Raw genomic sequence first — 19,383 nt, 5'->3', positions numbered from 1 at the left:
TCATAAATCATCCTTGCAAAAATTCATGGAAATTGAAAATCATTAAGGCATCTAATTGAGACCAACAAAATCAATGAACACAGTGCTTGAAGAAAGTACTTAAATTTCAAAAATTTAATTGAGTGGTCAAATGATATCGGATTCAAATGATTTTTTTGTAGAGATGATCTTTGAATGAATATCTATAAAATAGACAATTTGAATTAGTGAAATACAATGCGGAGTGAGCCCTACAAGGGTGTCCCTCAAATAAGCTTATATACAATAAGCATTAGTATATATATATATATACAAAGAGTCAAGCCTGGTGGAAACCTGACTTAGTTCCTCCGCATTGTATAGGTTCAATAGGCAAATTGGTTAGGTGAGACATTCATATGATGGTTTGGTATGTTGTCTGCTGATGTGTACGATATGATGTGCATTTAATCACACTAAGTGTCAGAGCCCACTCTCTTAGCAAGATATTGTCCGTTTTGGGCCCCGCGCCCCGCTCACACAGATTTGTTCTTGGGCTCATGCTTATGCTATCTTGCCTCTTACTATGTGAGATGACAACTGCTCTTGTAAGGCACTTCACCTTTCCTTCCCAGAGCGATGTGGGATTGCTCACCGATCTTACTTCTTACCAAGGTCACAGGTCTTACAATCCACCCCATTGGGGGCCCAGCATCCTTACTGACACACTTCTTCCGGTCGGGGTCCAGCTCTGATACCAAATTGACATAGCCCACTCTCTTAGCGAGATATTGTCTGTTTTGAGCCTCGCCCATGTGAATTTTTTCTTGGCCTCAAGCTTATGCTATGTTGCCCAAAATGCGTCTTACTAGGTGAGATGACAAATGCTCTTATAAGGCACTTCACATTTCCCTTCCAGAACGATGTGGGATTGCTCACCGATCTTGCTTCTTACCAAGCTCATGAGTCTTACACTAATATCTTGTTATCAAAAGGAGTTTAGGCAAAAAAAACTCTTAATTGATGTCACCTATATTAGAGTAAATGTAGGATCACATTTATGATAATTAAAAAGGCTAAGTTCTCTAAAGCTCTCATGAAACCCAGAGTTTGTTCAGGACCTAATTGTGATCAACAAAATCTACGATCCCGGTGTTTCAAGAAAACACTAAGACTACAACCATCGATTGACTGGTCAAATAAATCTTTGAAGGAGTACCTAAAAAATAGAAGTTCCGGATTTTGAAAATACAATGTGAATGGGCCCCACAAGCTTATTTGAGGAATCCCTTAACTCAGGTATATATATATATATCTCCAAAAAAATACCCATCAAATTTCTTGTGTAAAAATACTGAAAGTTATGAAACACAAAGGAGAAGATATCAAATAACATATACGTATAATATATATATCATATATTCTACAGGAAAAATACCTATATATATATTAGAGCTTAACTGCAATTGCAATGAACTCTGTAGCTGTTGTAGGATTTTGACAATCAGTGACTGCTCAGCAACTGATTACGGTGCTGTTTGAGACAAAAAGAGAGGAGATAAAGGTTGAAAGGTGCTGAATGTGAAATAATGAAAAGTTAGGCTTGAATGTACGTACTAAACATGATACTATTTTTTGTGCGCACATAAAATAATAGACCATAAACAACAGTGATTACGAAAAGAAGAAAAGGGTGACTAAACGTGGATAATGCATTATGGTGTCTTCTAATAATAAAGAATCCTTGGACAATCAAGTTAGTTATGGAGCTAAGATAGAGCACCAGGAAACTTTAGAAATAATGACGGCAGCACATTTTGTCAAGGGTGATATAATATTTAAATGAACATAATTACTTGTTTCTGATATTGATCCTTACTGAATAAAATTATCAGTTTCTGCCTTGTGAGTGTGTAAGGGACTTGCACTCCGAGTTTTGTGTTTAACCTTCGTGTCTTTAATCAACGGAGTCTAGCCCAATAAAAAAGGGCCTTAATTTGCAAAATTCATGTCTTTTAGGTTTAAATCCCCACGACATTATAGTTGTGTGTGTGAGAAATCCCCCTCCTATGTGGTTAAAATTTAAACTATTGCTTGTAATAAAAAAATTAAAAAAATTCCTGTCTTTCAATTTCACTCGAAAAAAAAAAAAAAAGCCCAGGAGTGTGGCTTAATACTCACGTAGGATTCTACCATCTGTATTAGCATAATATTCAACGATTTCAAGTTTCCACATAAATTAAAAAAGGTGGAATAGAAGGAAAGTAGTCGCTAACATATAATACTACAATTAGGTTAATTAATTCTCTTTTTATTCCAATGATATAAACGTGTAAATTGAAACATTTAAAATATGAAACGTGTTATTTCTGACCATATCATAGAATTAGAAAGAAAACTTTTCTGGTCAACAAAAACGATAAGAAAAAAAAAATCTCTTTCATCTTCAATCCGTGTTAGGAAAAACGTGGTAAATCTTTACATATTGTGAATTTAAAATAAATAATAAATAAAAATTCGGAGGCATATGCATAGCAAGTCCAAGCTGAAGTAATGTTCCGTACGTTGTCTACAAAACCCATAAATATAACCTCAGACATAATAGGACGTTTGGCTGCATTTTCTTTCACGCATAAAAGACCAACAGAAGAAAAGAATATCATATAAAATATCAGACAAAAAGAGTTCTTGGGTAAATTTCAGAGTGTTTACTCTTTCAAATGGAGGTCTATATACGGTACAAAGACTTATCTTCCAAGAAAAGAATTATACAATAAAACCTTGTAATTAATAATTAACTACAAATTAGTCAATGTATCAATCCTATCCTAAATAAAACTCACGTCAACACTCTCCTTTAAGTTGGTGCATAGATATCTCAAATGCTGTCATAATCACCTTACTTGAAACTGCTTTACTAAGAATATCAACTAGTTGATTTTCAGAATTCACGAAAGGCATGGTCGCTAATTCAGTCTTTAACTTGTCCTTAAGAAAGTGTCAATCCACCTCAACATGTTTTTGGCGTTCATGCTGAATTGGATTGTGAGAAATTTATATGGCCGCTTTATTGTCGCATAATAATTTCATTGCAGTTTTAGGAGAAAACCCAAGTTCGGTCAATAACATACGTAACCAAAGAAATTCACACACACCATGCGCCATCCCTCTATACTCGGCATTAGTCGTAGATTGAGAAACAACCTTCTACTTCTTGCTCCTCTATGTAACAAGGTTACCGCTCACAAAAGTGAAGTAACCTGCCCTAAACCCTATATAATATTCCCAGCCAAATTTGCATAAGTATACCCTTTTATATTCAAATGGTTGTGTCTTAGAAATAACAACCCTTTTCCTGGAGCAAACTTCAACTACATCAGAATCCGAACTATGATCTTCACTAGGACAATGCATAAATTGACTCACAACACTTATGACATATGCAATATCTGGACAAGTATATGACAGATAAATCAATCTTCCTGCCAGCCGTTATTATGTCTTCTTATTTGTTGGCACTTGAACATGATCTCCCCTAGATGGTGGATATGGAGAATAGGTGTATCAGCCAGTTTACAGCCAAGCATTCATGTCTCAGTTAACAACTCCATAATATATTTCCTCTGTGACAAGAAAATACCACATTTAGAACGAGCCAATTCAATTCCAAGAAAATATTTCAACCTGCCAAGATCTTTCATCTTAAACTCAAAAGCCAAATATTCATTAAGCTTCTGAATTTCTTCATCATCATCCCATGTGACAATCATATCGTCCACATCAATGATCAAAGATGTCCACTTACTAGCTATATGCTTCAAAAACATTGTATGATCAGAATTACTTTATCGATACCCATATTTCCTCATAGCTAGGTTGAACATCCCAAACCATGCTCGAGTAGATTTCTTTGAGCCATACAAGGCTTTTTTTTATTTAAGTGGACACACCAGATAGGTCATACCAAATGCTCCATATCCTGGAGGCAAACTCATATACACTTCTTCATTCAAGTAACTAATCTATAAAGGCCAATCCAAATTTGCTGCTAAAGACAACAACACCTAAATAGTATTGATTTTAGCAACCGAAGTGAAAGTTTCCTGATAATCAACTTCACAAGTCTGGGTATACCCTTTTGCCACCAATCTTGTCTTGTACTACTCAATAGTTCCATCATCTTTGTGTTTAAACCTTCACCTACAACCAACATGTTCTTTTCCTTCTAGCAAAGACACTACATCCCACGTACGATTCTTATGACGTGCGTCCATTTCTTCATTCATTGCCTTAGTCCACTTAGGATCGGCCTAGGCATCTTGAACCTTATTAGTTGAAATAAACACAGAACCCATATGATACACAAAATCATTTAAGGATAAAGACAGTATGTGCGAAGACACATGATTAGTAATAGGGCATTTGGTTATCTTTACTTCCGGAGAAAATCTGTCTGGTGGCTTCCCACAGTTATGTCTTTGTGGCAATTGGTAAACCTTATCCACAATGTTAGAATCATTTAATGTATTAATTTGAGAAGTTGTACTTACCTTAGGAATATCCTCAAGAGTCTGAGTGGGTACTATCGAGTGTGAGAAGGGAGAAGCTTCAATGGGACATGTGGATAGTTCGACATAGTCAGCCAGTTCAATAGAGTCCACCTCTCTAGTTAGTTGGGCCATTTTAGTCAGCTTGACTAATTCAATTAGTTTGGCATGTTCAGTCAGTTAAGCCAGTTGAGTCAATTCAGCTGGTTTTGTTAGTTTAGTTGTTTCAAGATAATCAGTTGGTTCAATATAGTTGACAGATTCAGTTCATTCGGAATTTTCAATTCATACGATCATTTCAGTCGATTCGACCTCGAGTTTGTCAATTAGTATGGTCAATCAACCTCAGCAGTCATCCAACTTAGCTCTTCTAAAGTTTTCATCTCCTCCTAAACACCATACTGCTCCACCAAAATACATTTTAGTCTCTAGAAAAGTCATGTGCATAGTAACATAGGTGCGACAAGAGGGAGGATGATAACATCGATATCCCTTTTGGTTAAGGGCATAGCCAATAAACACACATCATAATACACTTGGTTCCAACTTAGTCCATTGGTTCTTCTTAAGATATGGATCGAGATGGCATGCAGTTCATTATATAAATTGCAAATGTCACAACATCAGTCCAATAAATCTGTGGAACGTGTCCGTGTAAGACCCGTCAGCTTGGTAAGAAGCAAGATAGGTGAGCAATCCCATATCGCTTGGGGAGGGAAATGTGATATGCCTTATAAGAGCAGTTGCCATATCACTTAGTAAGACTCATCGTTTTGGGCAAGATAGCACAAGCTTGAGCCCATAAATAAAACTATGAGTGCCCAAGCCCAAAACATACAATATCTTCCTAAGAGAATGGGCTGTGATAGTCCCCCAATCAATAGAGCTATGGGTGTCTCCAAACTATGTATATTTTTCTGCTCGGCAAACCCATTCTGTTAAAGTATTTGAACAAAGTACCTTGACAGTCAGAGAGAATTAGGTTTGTATCATCCGATGGAATGTTTGAAAAATGCGTCCAACTTCACTTTTGCTTTTCATTAGAAACAACTAAGTCATCCTTGTCATCAACAAAGGTAACATACCATTGAATGCCACTAAAAGTGGCAACTGGAAAGGTCCCCACACATCAGAATGAACTAACTCAAAAGGAACTTGACTTCTATGCATGCTTAAAGGGTAAGAAACATGATGACGCTTGGCTTAAATTCAAGGGTCACACTTGAATTCAGAGTCACTAAAACTTGAAAACAAATACGGTAACAAACGTCACAAATAACTAAAAGAGGCATAGTCTAAGCGACATTGCCATAAACACACTTCGTTCTTCTTGTCAGTCACTCATCCACGAACATAGTTTGCTTTTCTAGGACTAACATCATTCACATAGTACAATCCTCATCTCTTAGTACCACGCCCAATGATCTCATGTGCATGGATATCCTGAAGCAAACAAAAGAAATGATAGATTAATACAAAACAATTAAATTGTTCAGTAATTTGTGTCATAGACAACAAAGTATTTAACAATGATGGAACAAGTAAGCCATGGTGCTGAGACTAGGAGGGTCTGAGAGCCACTATGCCCTTACCAGTCACATGAGAAATCAACCCATTAGCAGTATCTACACTAGTCAGATGTGGTGTAGTCATAGTTTGTAAATTGGCCAAATCAAATGTCATGTGATCCGTTGCTCTAGAATCCAAAATCCATCATGTATCATGACCTACATTGGATGCAACTAAAGCACACCCTAGGTTACCTGGATCAATGTCAGTCAGTGAATCAAAAAGGTTAACCTTAGATAGTAGAGACAAAGTATGGCCACAGTTAGCCTAAGAAGGTTCGCCCATAGTATGGGTGATATAGGAGTAACCTAGGTACCAATCAGAGCATATATAGCAGAAGAGTAGTTCTAGATGTTCACCACAGGAACAGCCATCTGAGTCATTGAGGAGAAAACACTAGTAATCTTTGGTGAAGGCAGGGTTTTGTCTTTCATCTCTAGAAATCGAGTAACGGCAACACTAAAGAAGAGAAGTCGGCCAAGTCAAGGTAGCGACACTAAATCTAGAGCCGCTTGGTCTGGTGGTTGGTCGATGACACTAGATTACAAGGTCGGTCGGTCAGGTCATTGACAACACCTAGTCAAGATGCGGTTGGTTGGTTGGTCGGTAGACACCCAGTCAAGGTGTCGTTGGTCGGTCAGTCGGCTCATAGGCAACACCCAGTCAAGTTGTGGCCGGTTGGTCAGTCGGTCGGATCCGCAACAAAACCCAATCAAGGTGTGGCGGATCAAGTACAGTCGGTTGCAATACCTAATGAAGGTGGTGCAAGTATGTAGGAAGAAAATCATGCAGCGGTCCTAGGATCATTGCTTCGATACCAAGATGAAAATAATATCAGAAAAAATATTAGACAAAGAGAGTTCTTGGGTCAATATCATAGTGTTTATTCTTCTTCAAAGGGAGGTCTACATATAGGGCATAAAGACTTCTCTTCCAAGTAAAGAATATTTTCTTACAAGGATAAAATTATACAACAAAACCTAATTACAATTGGTAATTAATTACAAATTAGTCAACGTATCAATCCTATCCTAGATAGGACTCACGGCAACACCAACTTCAATGCATCTTAAAAATTAATTTGTAATACACATATCATAATATGAATGAATTGATAATACCATATAGTTATGTGAGACAATCACACTAACTAATTACTCTAATATATGAGTCTGTCCTATTATTGGATCCAATACTTATAGTTGTGCACCTAAGCTTGAAAGTAGATTGTATCCATATGGGAAATCTGCATCTCGCACTTCAAAGAACAAAAAATAAGTGTTCCTTGTGTGAGGGGGTTAGGAATAGTTGGTGTTTAGTATGGTAAGAGAAGAGTTAGAAATAAAATGAGAAGATTTTGATTTAGGAACAAAGTGTTTTATTAGATTGGCCGAGGAAGAGTACACATCTTGTTATAGGACTTTTGGGTATAGAAGTAGCTATATATTTAGAGCAACTTAGGAGGAGTTCGTACATAAGCATTTTCATATTTCAAGAAAGTAGACATTTAAGTAGGAAAAACCTATGTTGCACGAATACTCCAAACTGCTGGAGTGTCGAACACGCCGACACCGCTTCGACATACTCCCGATAAGCATTGGACGAATACTCCAAACTGCTGGAGTGTCGAACACGCCGACACCGCTTCGACTCACCCCCGACAAGCATTGGACATGGTCAATGGCTGGGACACGGTCAAGACACGGTAGGGACCAGTTTGAAATTTTGAAAATAAAAGCAGGGGTCTAAATGTGATTTTTGAAACTTTGGTGGACTGATTTGAAATATTTTTAAAAAGAAGGGTTAAAAGTGGAGAAAGACTTTTAAACCTAAAGCTCACCTTTTCAGCAGCCACATTCACTACTACATTTACCCTTTTGCGCGACGGAGAATAATTAGTCGCGCAACGAACAATCGAGTCGCTATTGTATTTGCGCGACGGATAAAACAACCGTCGCGCAAAGTTCGTAAAGACTGACTTTGCGCGACAAATATATGGTTGAGTCGCGCAGAGTGCGACGAAGACCACTTTTAGTCGCGCAAACATAGCGACGGATAGTATTCGTCGCACTAATATTCGTCTCACCATAGTAAGCGCGACGATACCTGAATCGTCTCACTTATGAAAGCGCGACGATATATTCTTCATCGCGCAAAAGTATTTGTCGCACAAATATTCGTCTCACCATAGTAAGCGCGACGATACCTGAATCGTCTCACTCTTGACATGGCGACGACACCTTATTCGTCGGGCAAAATTATTACGCGACGAGATCTAAATCGTCTCACGAGAGTAAGAGCGACGATATAGTCTTCGTCGCACAACAAACAGAGCGACGATTAAAACACGTCGTACTTTCGCGCGGCGAAATATTTTCGTCTCTTAATTATTCGCGCGACCAAAAATATTAGTCGCATTTTCTTTAAAGAGACGAAACATTTCGTTGCGCAAAAATAAATATATAGTTTTCAAAATTAATTAATTTATCCGTTTGTAAATGCGCGACGAAAAATGTCGTCGCCCAAAAGTATACATTTTATTTAATTTTAATTTTACCGTTTTGTTTTGTAATAAAATATATTTGAATTGTACGTTTTTTTTTTTTGCAATAAACTATATTTTATGTAGTTTAAATTTTATGTTTTTTTTGTAATAAAATAAAATTGCAATAAAAAAACCATAATGAAAAGATAATATAAATTGAAATAGTTAAAGACAAAATGTTTAAAATGTAATTAAGAAAGTAAAAAACTAATTAAAAAATGTAGTAACATCTATGTTGTCATCTTGCAAATGCGGCTCGGAAGTCTGGACATCGACATGGGCAGAAGTGTGGTAGCCATGCTCTGGTTGAGGGGGCACGGAGGTCGACGAGGAACCAAAATGTGACGGGAGTGGAATGCCGGACCGAGAGATGGACTCTATAAGCTGTGACATCTGGGCATTATACGAGGCCATTTGGGAAGCCATTTGGGTCTTAAGCTCGGCCACCTCAGCTTTCAAAGCAATCACTTCAGTGTCTGATTGGGACGATGGAGGGGCTCTAGATTCCCGCCGTCTGGCATTCCCCATCCCTCGACAATATGTCCCTGGCCTCCTCCCGAGAGTCTGATCTAAGGTCTCCGTCAGTATCTGAAACCCCGCATCCTGTGGAGGATCCACAACATCGAGCGGAGTATCGGGAGAAAGCTGGGAGGCAGACTCTTGAAGAACCAACTGGCTCTTCTCCGTCATCATCGCCTAACATAACACAAAATATTAATTAAAATCCTCATATAATAACCATGAACTCATGAGTAAAACAATAATTAAAATTAAAGAATACTTACATGAAGGGACTCCGCCAACTCATTCCCGGGTCGAACATAAACGTCGCCAAAGACGTCGATCTCCGGGAATTTGGACCCCCCCTTAATTGAACAAGAGAAGACAATTGTTAGTACAAAAAAAACAAATTCATATTAATGACATATTGAAATTAAAAAAAAAACGATATAATTATTACCCGCCGCCCCGCTTCCATCCTATATGAGAAGGGCCTGGAACCGGAATGATGGAGAAGAGTCTTCTTGTCCCTATTGCCCTTATTTGCTTTCGCCTTCTTCTGTTATACAAAAAATAAACGTATTAGTTGAAAATTAAATGAAATTAAAACAAAAGTAAATAAACATTAATAAAAAAAACATGTAATAAATTTCAACTTAATATAAAAAAATTACCACATAATCGGACTCTTGAAAATGACCGCAGAGCCACTCCCAACTATCCTCCCGCCCCTCAAGCTCCTTCAGGCAACCCTCCTGAAGAGCGACCTGCGGATCATCATATGCCATAAAATGATGGTGCAGATCGCTCTTCCACTGCTTGTACCTCTCACCAAAGAGTCTGTTGACGTACGCCAACGACTCGTCGGGGAGGTTCTCTAAATTGTAGTTCGTCTACAATACATTAATGACATTCATTAAGTATTAGAAATATATAAAATTTGAAAGCAAAACAATTAAAAGGCATACATACCGACAGATGTTTGCGCACCACCGTCCGCATCTCGTCAGGCATGACCTTCCAAGACTTCCATTTCATCGGACAATGGGTCCGAACGACGTGACCAATGTCGTGGGCCAATGAGCTATGTTGGTCAGCCGTTGGTGCAGCTCGATGTCGCTCGTCGTATCCGATGTTGACACGACTGTTGTGAACCCGGGTGGACTTCGACGTCTTCAACTGGCGACAAGGTCCCCGGGTGTTCCTCTTGGCTGCAAACACATATCACATTAACGTTAAATATATAATCCTAGTAAAATATTGGTCTGAAACAGCTAGAGTTGAAGGAAATCTTTACCTGGTTGTGAATCTGATGCACCAGCAGCAGCGGACGAAGTGGTGGCGATCATGTGGGGAGGGCGATGACGCCGTCTGGCGCTAACAGGCTGTGCCACTGATGACTCAGATGTCACCGGCTCATGGGAGACCTGACGAGAAACCTGCATAACATCCACCTGTGGTGGAGCACTGACAGGTGACGTCGAAGCCAGGGGTGGCAAAGGCTGTGCACTCGTCATCGCCTTACGGGTTCTGATAAGGTTCGACATCTGCACAAAACAAGCATTTAAAGTACCTCATGGGGCAAGAATTTATAATTTATACATAAATAAATAAATAAAAAACCTCAACAACTAATCAAGAACAAATTCAATATCAAGTAGCAATAAAGAAAGAAATCAATCAAGAAAATTTAATTGCAAAATATACTAGAATAATTTCTACCTAAATAAAAAAGAAAAACACATCATTCCATTTTGTGAAGCAAACCCAAGAACCTCAACTCCAAACAAATTCAGATTTACAAAATGAAATGGATGAATGCAATCTGAAAAATAAAACAAACCGAAGAACCACAATTCCAAAAATTTCAGATTTACAGAATTAGAAACCTAAGATTGAGTTGAGAGATGTAGTAAGAAACTAACATAATTTGCCCTTTGTACCTAATTTTCGTTTTAGACCTTATACTTTTTATTTATTTATAAAAAATTAAGGATATTAACTTCTTTTTTTTCTCCAATTCCAAACCTAAATAATTTTGTGACCCCATACTAGAATAATTTCTACCTAAATAAAAAATAAAAACACAGAAAAACAGAGACTAAGCCAATACAAAAAGGAAATTGAAACATAAAATCCTAACGTCGAGAGCAGGTACCACAGTGGTGGTCTCCCCCTTCCCCCTGCTTGACAACCCAGGTTCGAAACCCCAAGGGGTTTCTTTCCTCCCAATGTAACAAAAAAAAAAACATAAAATCCTAACCAACCATCAGACTAAGCAATTTCAACGTACAAACTAAATTGAGAAATCGAAACAGCAAAACAAAATCACAAATGCATTAACATAATTGAAAGAAAAATAAAACATATATTATACCTTCCCACAGAGACACGCCTGGAGGAGACCGTGAGAGGAAGATGGAGATGGTGACAGAGACCGTGGGATTTCACCGTTGATGAATTTTGCGGGATTTCACCGATGGTGGGTTCGGATTGGACAGAGAGGGAGAGAATTTGAGGTCAGTGAGGGGGAGAGGGAGAGAGGGTTTGTGGTTTGGTTAGGGGGCGTCGACGGTTGGGGGGAGTTTGGGTTGGAGAGAGAGGGAGAGAATTTGAGGTCAGTGAGGGGGAAAGGGAGATAGGGTTTGTGAACTTAGGGGGCATCGACGGTGGGCGGGGGAGTTTGGGTTGCAGAGAGAGGGAGAGAATTTGAGGTCAGTGAGGAGGAAAGGGAGACGGCTGGAGGAATGTGACGGCGTAGGCATGGCGTAGGTAGGCTCGGCTGGTGGTGGTCTGGACGGAAGGGCACGGCTGATGGGGATTTTCGCGGAGGAAGACAGAGTGAAACAGAGAGTCGCGTTATGATGAAAAATATACAGGACCTTGCGCGACGTAGAATTATCCGTCGTGCAAATTCAATTTTAAACCTTGCGCGACCAACATGTAAAATAAGGTCGCGCAAAACGATACTTTAATCTTGTGCGACCAAACAATTTACGTCGCTCAGAGTCGATATTTCAATCTTGCGCGACATAAAAGGAAACATGCGTCGCGCAAATTCGATATTTCCGTCTTGCGCGACCAAATAACATTTAGTCGCGCATATATTTTTTAATGCGCGGGAATTGAAGCGCCACAATTTCGCCGCATTGCGCGACGTAACTATCCCTGCGTCGCGCAAATCCTGAACCCTGGAACCCTAAACCCTAAACCCTAAACCCCCTAAATCCTAAATGCTGAAAACTATAAGATTGCGCGACGATATTATCCGTCTCGCAAAACTATTTTGCGCGACTTATTATACTTAGCGTCGCGCAAAGATATTATGCGCGACGAAACGATGCGTCTCGCAAACATTTTCATTTATAACCGTTAAATATATTGTCCCATTTCTGGATCTCTGAATAATTTTTATTTGCGATTTTTGGGGTATCCGATCTCACAGTATACACAAACACGTTTGACGGTTGGATCGTTGAAACGAGTTTCTTATAATGCGTATGCCATCAAAACCCAATTCATTCTCTATAACAATAGAAAGTTTGCTTATACTTTTGTTATATATACCTTTAGATTTTGTGGTATCCACTAGTGTACATCATTTTAATTGAAGATCAAATTCAATCATTGTATTTATATAGGGTCAATGAGTCTAGTTGTAAAAAATTATGAAAATCGGAATTAAAATAACCGTTAAATCATGATTTTTCATTTATAACCGTTGAAAACTTTTGTTCGTTACAAGATTTCTGAATATTTGTTTTTTGTGATTTTTGGGGTATACGATCTTGCAGTATATACAAACATGTTTGATGGTTGGATCATTGAAACTAGTTTTGTAGAGTTGAAAGAACACTTTTCAGTTTCAAAATATGTTTCGCACATTTGTCCTCCTAGTTCTCTCCTAGCTAGAAAATAGGCGTTCCCGCACAAAGAAGGTGGTGACCAATTTACTGAGATTTAAAGTGTAATTATTTGAGGTGCAAATGAAATTTTTTATATTTTTTTTCTATTATTGGACTAGTTTAGGAGATTTTTCGGAGTTCGAACATGTTTGCGCGACGAATCCAGTCGTCGGAAAGACTTTTACGCGACGAATATGTCATTCTCCGTCGCGGAAACACGGTGCTATAATTTCTGGAAATTAATTATAATTTTAATTATTGTGAACTACCTTTTGCGACGATGATATTCGTCGCGCAACATATGAATTGCTACGATGATGTTCGTCGCACAACATAATTTTCATAATTTTTATTATTGTGAACTACCATGTGCGACGCAATAATCCTCTTCGTCGCGCAAATATGGGCGACCGGTCAGAGAGATGCGACGACCGGTCGTTTTTTTACAGAGTCTAAGCGGAAAATTCACTTTTATTTCAAAAAAAATTTGTTATTGCGCGACGACGATATTCGTCCCGCAAATATGGGCGACCGGTCAGAGAGATGCGACGACCGGTCGTTTTTTTACAGAGTCTACGCGGAAAATTCACTTTTATTTCAAAAAAAATTTGTTATTGCGCGACGACGATATTCGTCCCGCAAATTCATCTTGCGCGACGCTAACCCATCTTTCGTCGCGCAAAAAGGTCATTGAAATTTTTTTTTTTGGTTTTTTTTAAATTAAAAGATTCTCCTGATTATGCAATTTTTTTTTTTACAGATTCTCCTGATTATGCAAGTATATATATTCAAACAAGCATACTTTGCCAAAATCTTTACACTAACATTATCTCATCACAAATAATTTCACATTACTATGTTTTACATGGCAAGTCACAAATAAATTACATTATTCATCATCTGAACTATAATAATCTTCGTTATCGTCGCTGTGATCACTTGGGGTCTCCCAATCCTCTTCCTCCTCCTCCTCCTCCATAAGTACATCATCATCGTTGTTCGGGGCCGTGGTTGGATCGTATCGCGGAAGAAAACCGAGGTCAATTGTAATTGACTGAATCGGTATTTCTCTTGAAGACACTCCTTCAAGCTGAAAGGGTTCTTGTACGACATTTGTATCTAGAAGTGTTTCTGCATCATGTTCCATGGAAGATTCGAAACGTTGGTCAGCGACGTCGTTGTCAGATGGGTCTTGTTCTGGTATAGCATACACATTCCTCTGATCCATCTGCTGAACAACTTTCCACCCGCTCCCTGCTTTAGGGTCATCTAGATAGACAATCTGTTTTGTCATGTTTGCCAAAATATAAGGGTCGTCATCATACCAAGTTTTGTTTATGTTCACAGATAGTAACCCATGATCAATTTTAACACTTCCCTGCCTATTTGGGTTCGTATCAAACCATCGACACTTAAACATGATCACTTGGTATCGGTCTTTGTAAAGCAATTGCACGACAGTTGTGAGTTTGCCATAGAAATTAATGTCCGTACTTTCGCCTCCACCCAGAACAAGGACACCGCTGTTTTGCGTACACAACTTGTCATCTCGTGCAGTCCCCAAAAACTTGACGCCGTTAACATGACAACCCGAGAACAATTCAGTCCTAATTGGGCCGAATGCTAAGTTATATAACTCTTCACTGTAAGAGGGGGAATTCTCTGATTTCAACTTATTCACCTAATATTAATTAAAAACATTCACATATTAGTTTCAGAAAATTAAATACTACAATATATATGTCAAATACAAAACACTTATAACTTACATATTCCAAAAACCAGTTTGGAAACAATTCACGGTGTTTCTTGGAATACAAATGTGATGGATGTTCTCGCTTCATCATCTCTTCATGCTCCTCTAAGTATGCTATTATCTCATCACAATTGTTCAATACGAACCAATGAGCTACCTCCATGTCATTCCTGGAAAATGACTCTCCTCGTACAGGATCTCCAAAGGGTCGTGCGCTTTGGGCAAAAATAGAAAGTTGCTCATTTCTCACACCGCCGTCATTATTGCGCTGAGGTCGATTGAAAGCTGTGTCTACATCCTTTAAATACATTGCACAGAAAGTAAGCGCCTCATATTGAACCCAAGCCTCTACAATGGATCCTTCGGGCTTCGCTCTGTTGCGTACGGTTTTTTTCAACTCACCAAGAAGCCTGTCAAATTAAAACGAAAATATGCAAATTAGCAAGTAACAAACATGTGATAAACATGCATACAGAAATAATAATGATTATATACCTTTCTACTGGATACATCCAGCGATAGTTGACTGGACCAGCGAGCAATGCCTCTTCTGGCAAGTGAACCATCACGTGAATCATACTCGTGAAGAAAGCCGGAGGGAATATCATCTCAAACTTGCATAAGACTTGGACAATGTCATGACTCAATTGATCAATGTCTGTCTTTCGCAACGTTTTTGCGGTCAATTGGGAAAAAAATCTTGACAACAATATGATTGGCTTGACTACATCTTCCGGCAATAAATGTCGAATCCCCACAGGAAGTAGGCGTTGCATAAACACATGGCAGTCATGGCTCTTCAGTCCAGTAAACTTACCCCCGTCAACATTCACGCAACGGGCGATATTAGAAGAATACCCGTCAGGAAATTGTACAGACGATACAAACTGTAGAAACTCTTTTTTGTCATTCGGTTTCATGGAAAAAAATGCAAGATCCCTTATAACTTTATCACTGGCTCTTTTCAGCCATAAACCTCTTCGTATGCCCATTCTTTCTAAATCAAGACGAGCTTTTATCGTGTCCTTAGTCTTCTCCTTGATATCTAGAATCGTTCCAATCAATGTGTCAAACACATTTTTCTCAACATGCATAACGTCGAGATTGTGCCTCATTTTTAGTTTCGACCAATATGGGAGCTCAAAAAACATAGACTTGTGCGTCCAGTTCATATGTGTAGCAGGTCTGGTCCGACTAACTGTTTTCCCGAACGGAGCAAAATCCAAACGGTTCAGCTGTTCCAAGATCTGATCACCAGACGATTCTCTAGGTCTTGCGCGACGCTCTTTGTTCCCGTCAAACTCTTTATCCTTTTCCCGCCACTCGTGGTCCCATGGCAACCATCTTCGATGTCCAAGATAACACACTTTTCCAGCGTGCCAACCCGAAGTCACATCTTCCTTGCATACAGGGCATGCCATATAACCCTTTGTGCTCCAACCCGACACCATTGCATATGCGGGAAAATCATTCACAGTCCACATAATTGCCGCCCGCAAAGTGAACATCTTCCCGGTGGATTTATCGTACGTGCGCACACCGTTTATCCATAAATCCTTGAGCTCATCAACCAACGGCCTTAAGTACACATCGATTGACCTGCCAGGATCCTCAGTTATCAAAACAGTCATCATCATATACTCTTTTTTCATGCATTTCCAAGACGGCAAATTATATGGGAATACGAAAATCGGCCAAGTACTGTGGTGTTGGTTTAGAACCCCGTACGGATTGAATCCGTCTGTGGCAAGTCCCAATCTAACATTTCGGGGATCAGCAGCAAACTCGGGGAACGTTCGATCGAACTCTTTCCATGCCTCCTCATCTGCAGGATGCCGCATCACATCGTCGTCTACCCGTTTTTCCTTATGCCATCTCATGTCTGTGGCAGTATGTGTCGACATATACAGTCGCCGCAATCTCGATTTTAGGGGCAAATAACGCATGACTTTTTGTGGAACCTTAGTCATTCTATTATGAGACGTCTGTTTGAACCTCGACTCATTGCATATAGGGCATGTATCCAACGTTTCATATTCTTTGTAGAATAACATGCAATTATTTTTGCATGCGTGGATTTTTTCATAACCCAATCCAAGACCACTCAACATCTTCTGTGCCACCCTGTGGTCTTTCGGCAAACAATTGTCCGTTGGAAGCATTTTCTTGAAAACCCCCAAAAAGTAATCAAAACACAGATTCGACATACGATACTTTATTTTTCCCTGCATTAGCTCCACAATCGCCGTCAGAACGGAAAAGCTCTCGCACCCCGGGTATAACTCTTGGTTGGCATTTCTTAATAGGTTTTCGTACTTTTCGAACTCTGCACTGTCCATTTCTGTAGGCACGTCATCTTCCCCTTCCTGATTGCTGCTGGTCGATGCAAATGGAAATGCATCATTTATAATATCCCTAACTTGTTCATTAGGATCAACACTGGGTTCAACATTATCTACTCTTGTGGCCCTTGAAGACAAAGCAATGTCTAATTGTTCCCCGTGATGGTTCCAAGTGATGTATGTCTCAATCATTCCATTCCTCACTAAATGAAATCGAACATTTTCAATTGTGTCCCACAACGTGTTGTTACAGCTCCTACAAGGACAACGGATTCTAGTTGCACCCGGGTTGTGTGTCCGTGCAAAGTCAATGAAATCCTCGATTCCATCCAAATATTCGTCTGCGCACCTATTCGGATTTTGTATCCACCTCCTGCTCATCGTTCCTGGCACCACAATCACAATACAACAATCATGTTGTATTCGTACAAAATCTTTCCTTATGCCTCCGGTAAGGGCCTATCCCATTCAGAAATGCATAGTCACGTCACGTAATTTACAGCTACATGAGATTAGATTTCGACGTGGATGAATTTCGGCAACATCTCGGTACAGTTCTTGAAGTGTACCATAGATATAAAATACCTACGTACCACCCGAAGAACATACCGAGATGACATCGAAATCTCCACAATCGAAACCTAATCCTGTAGCTATAAACTACGTGACACGACTATGCATTTCCAAACTGTCCAAAATATGGGACAATTCAAGAATTAATTGGACCGTAGTCGTGGTTTACCCACCCATGCGCGGTCCAACTAACCTCGAACAGGAACTAAGCTTTACCAAAAAAATAAATATACGAAGTTAATTTCAATTAACTTCGTACATCAACGTGCATGCATAATTTAACTACATATTACAAATATAATTTCATAAATCAATATAAATATAATGTAATAAATTTTTTTTTAAAATTAAAAAACGACAAAAATACCTTATCAATCGTTCTCCACCAATCGCTAATCACATATAATATCCCTATAGACAATGAAATTAATAGTTTTAGTATAAATTTACATTAATACTTTTAAACTAATGACAAAAGATACATACCCAACGAACTTAGCAGTGGTACAGGTAGTTCAACTCATACAGGAAATGAAATTGAATAGCTTTTTGGGACTGAAACGTTTCAGAGAGAGGAAGAGAGAGGGAGAGGTAAGCTGCATATTTTTTTTGCAGTTTGCCTCTGGCATGGCTGAACTCGATGTAGACGACGTTTTTTTGCGCGACGCATATAATTCGTCACGCAAGAATACATATGGTCGCGCAAAAAATCCACTTTGCGCGACGACATTTTTCGCCGCACAAAGACCCCAAAATCGTGGCGCAAAGTTTGACATTTGTGCGCGACGAATTTATTTCTCGTCGCACTTATAGTTTTCGTCGCGCAAAGGTTTTTATCGTCGCGCAAACATCAGTAGCCGACAACGATCATATGCGACGTTCATATTTTGTCGAAAATATTTTCGCTCGACGAAATATTTCTCGTCGCAATTAAATTTTTCTGTCGCGCAAAATGTTTTTTCGAGGCAAAAATGCTCTGCCGACAACGATCATATGCGACGATTATGTATATTCGTCGCGCAAATTTTCGTCGCTCAAGAGTAAAAATCATCGCGTAAAGAAAGGGGCGCGACGAAAAATATAATTGTCGCGCTAAGATGTCATGTGCGACGAGAAAAGTCGTCGCGCAAGGGTTTGGCGCCAGAATATTCTTTCGCGGTTTTTCCCCCTTGGTTTATGCGACGATTTTTTGTGTGGTCGCGCTAAATATTTTTGCGCGACGACTATTTGTCGTCGCTATTCTTTGCGCTACGCATATTATTGTCCGTCGCGCAAAAGTGTTATATGCGACGCATATGTTGTCGTCGCGCAAACTATCGTAGCGCAAATAGTAAAACGTAGTAGTGATTTCATTTCCCCCTTCACAGCACACATCTCTTCTCCCCCTCTCTTGGTTTTGCACAAGTTAAGTCTCTTTTCAATTTTTTTTCCTTTGTTTTCAAATGCATTAATTTATTTTCTCTATTTTCTTTTCTTATCTCCCTCCACAGCAGTAGAAGAGTTGGACTTGGTGGTGAAGTGACGATTCTTTCTTATGTTTTTTTTTTTAAAAGAGAAACACAATTTTATTAATAGAAAGCCAACTACAATAAATAATAAAAAGAAATCGTGGCCAAGAAGGACGATTCTTTCTTGCAAACTCAGGTTAGGCTTTACAACTTTTGATACTATGAACTTGGAAAATGCA

General features: G+C 39.1%; 1 protein-coding gene across 1 annotated transcript; it reads right to left on the bottom strand.

Moving 5' to 3' along the window:
* Positions 1 to 8,826: 8,826 nt before the first annotated feature.
* On the bottom strand, positions 8,827 to 16,622 carry LOC148295112 (uncharacterized). Its single transcript, XM_088252391.1, has 5 exons — positions 15,408 to 16,622; positions 10,418 to 10,667; positions 10,093 to 10,331; positions 9,888 to 10,013; positions 8,827 to 9,315 (listed from the first exon to the last, which is right to left on the bottom strand). Exons 1-5 carry the CDS (start codon positions 16,620 to 16,622, stop codon positions 8,827 to 8,829), a joined length of 2,319 nt encoding a protein of 772 aa, XP_088108517.1.
* Positions 16,623 to 19,383: the final 2,761 nt, after the last annotated feature.

Source organism: Prunus avium, chromosome 4 (genome assembly GCF_965620075.1).
Source record: "Prunus avium chromosome 4, drPruAviu1.hap1.1, whole genome shotgun sequence".
Lineage (NCBI taxonomy): Eukaryota > Viridiplantae > Streptophyta > Magnoliopsida > Rosales > Rosaceae > Prunus > Prunus avium.
Note: the sequence above shows the minus strand (reverse complement) of the source record. Positions and strands in the feature narration are given on the sequence as shown.

Coding starts and splice junctions, on each gene's coding strand:
- LOC148295112 (XM_088252391.1), bottom strand. CDS start 16,622: ATGCGGCATCCTGCAGATGAGGAGGCATGGAAAGAGTTCGATCGAACG. Junction 10,332..10,417: donor TGCATCAGATTCACAACCAG/GTAAAGATTTCC, acceptor ATGTGTTTGCAG/CCAAGAGGAACACCCGGGGA. Junction 9,316..9,887: donor TGGCATATGATGATCCGCAG/GTCGCTCTTCAG, acceptor GTGTTATGTTAG/GCGATGATGACGGAGAAGAG.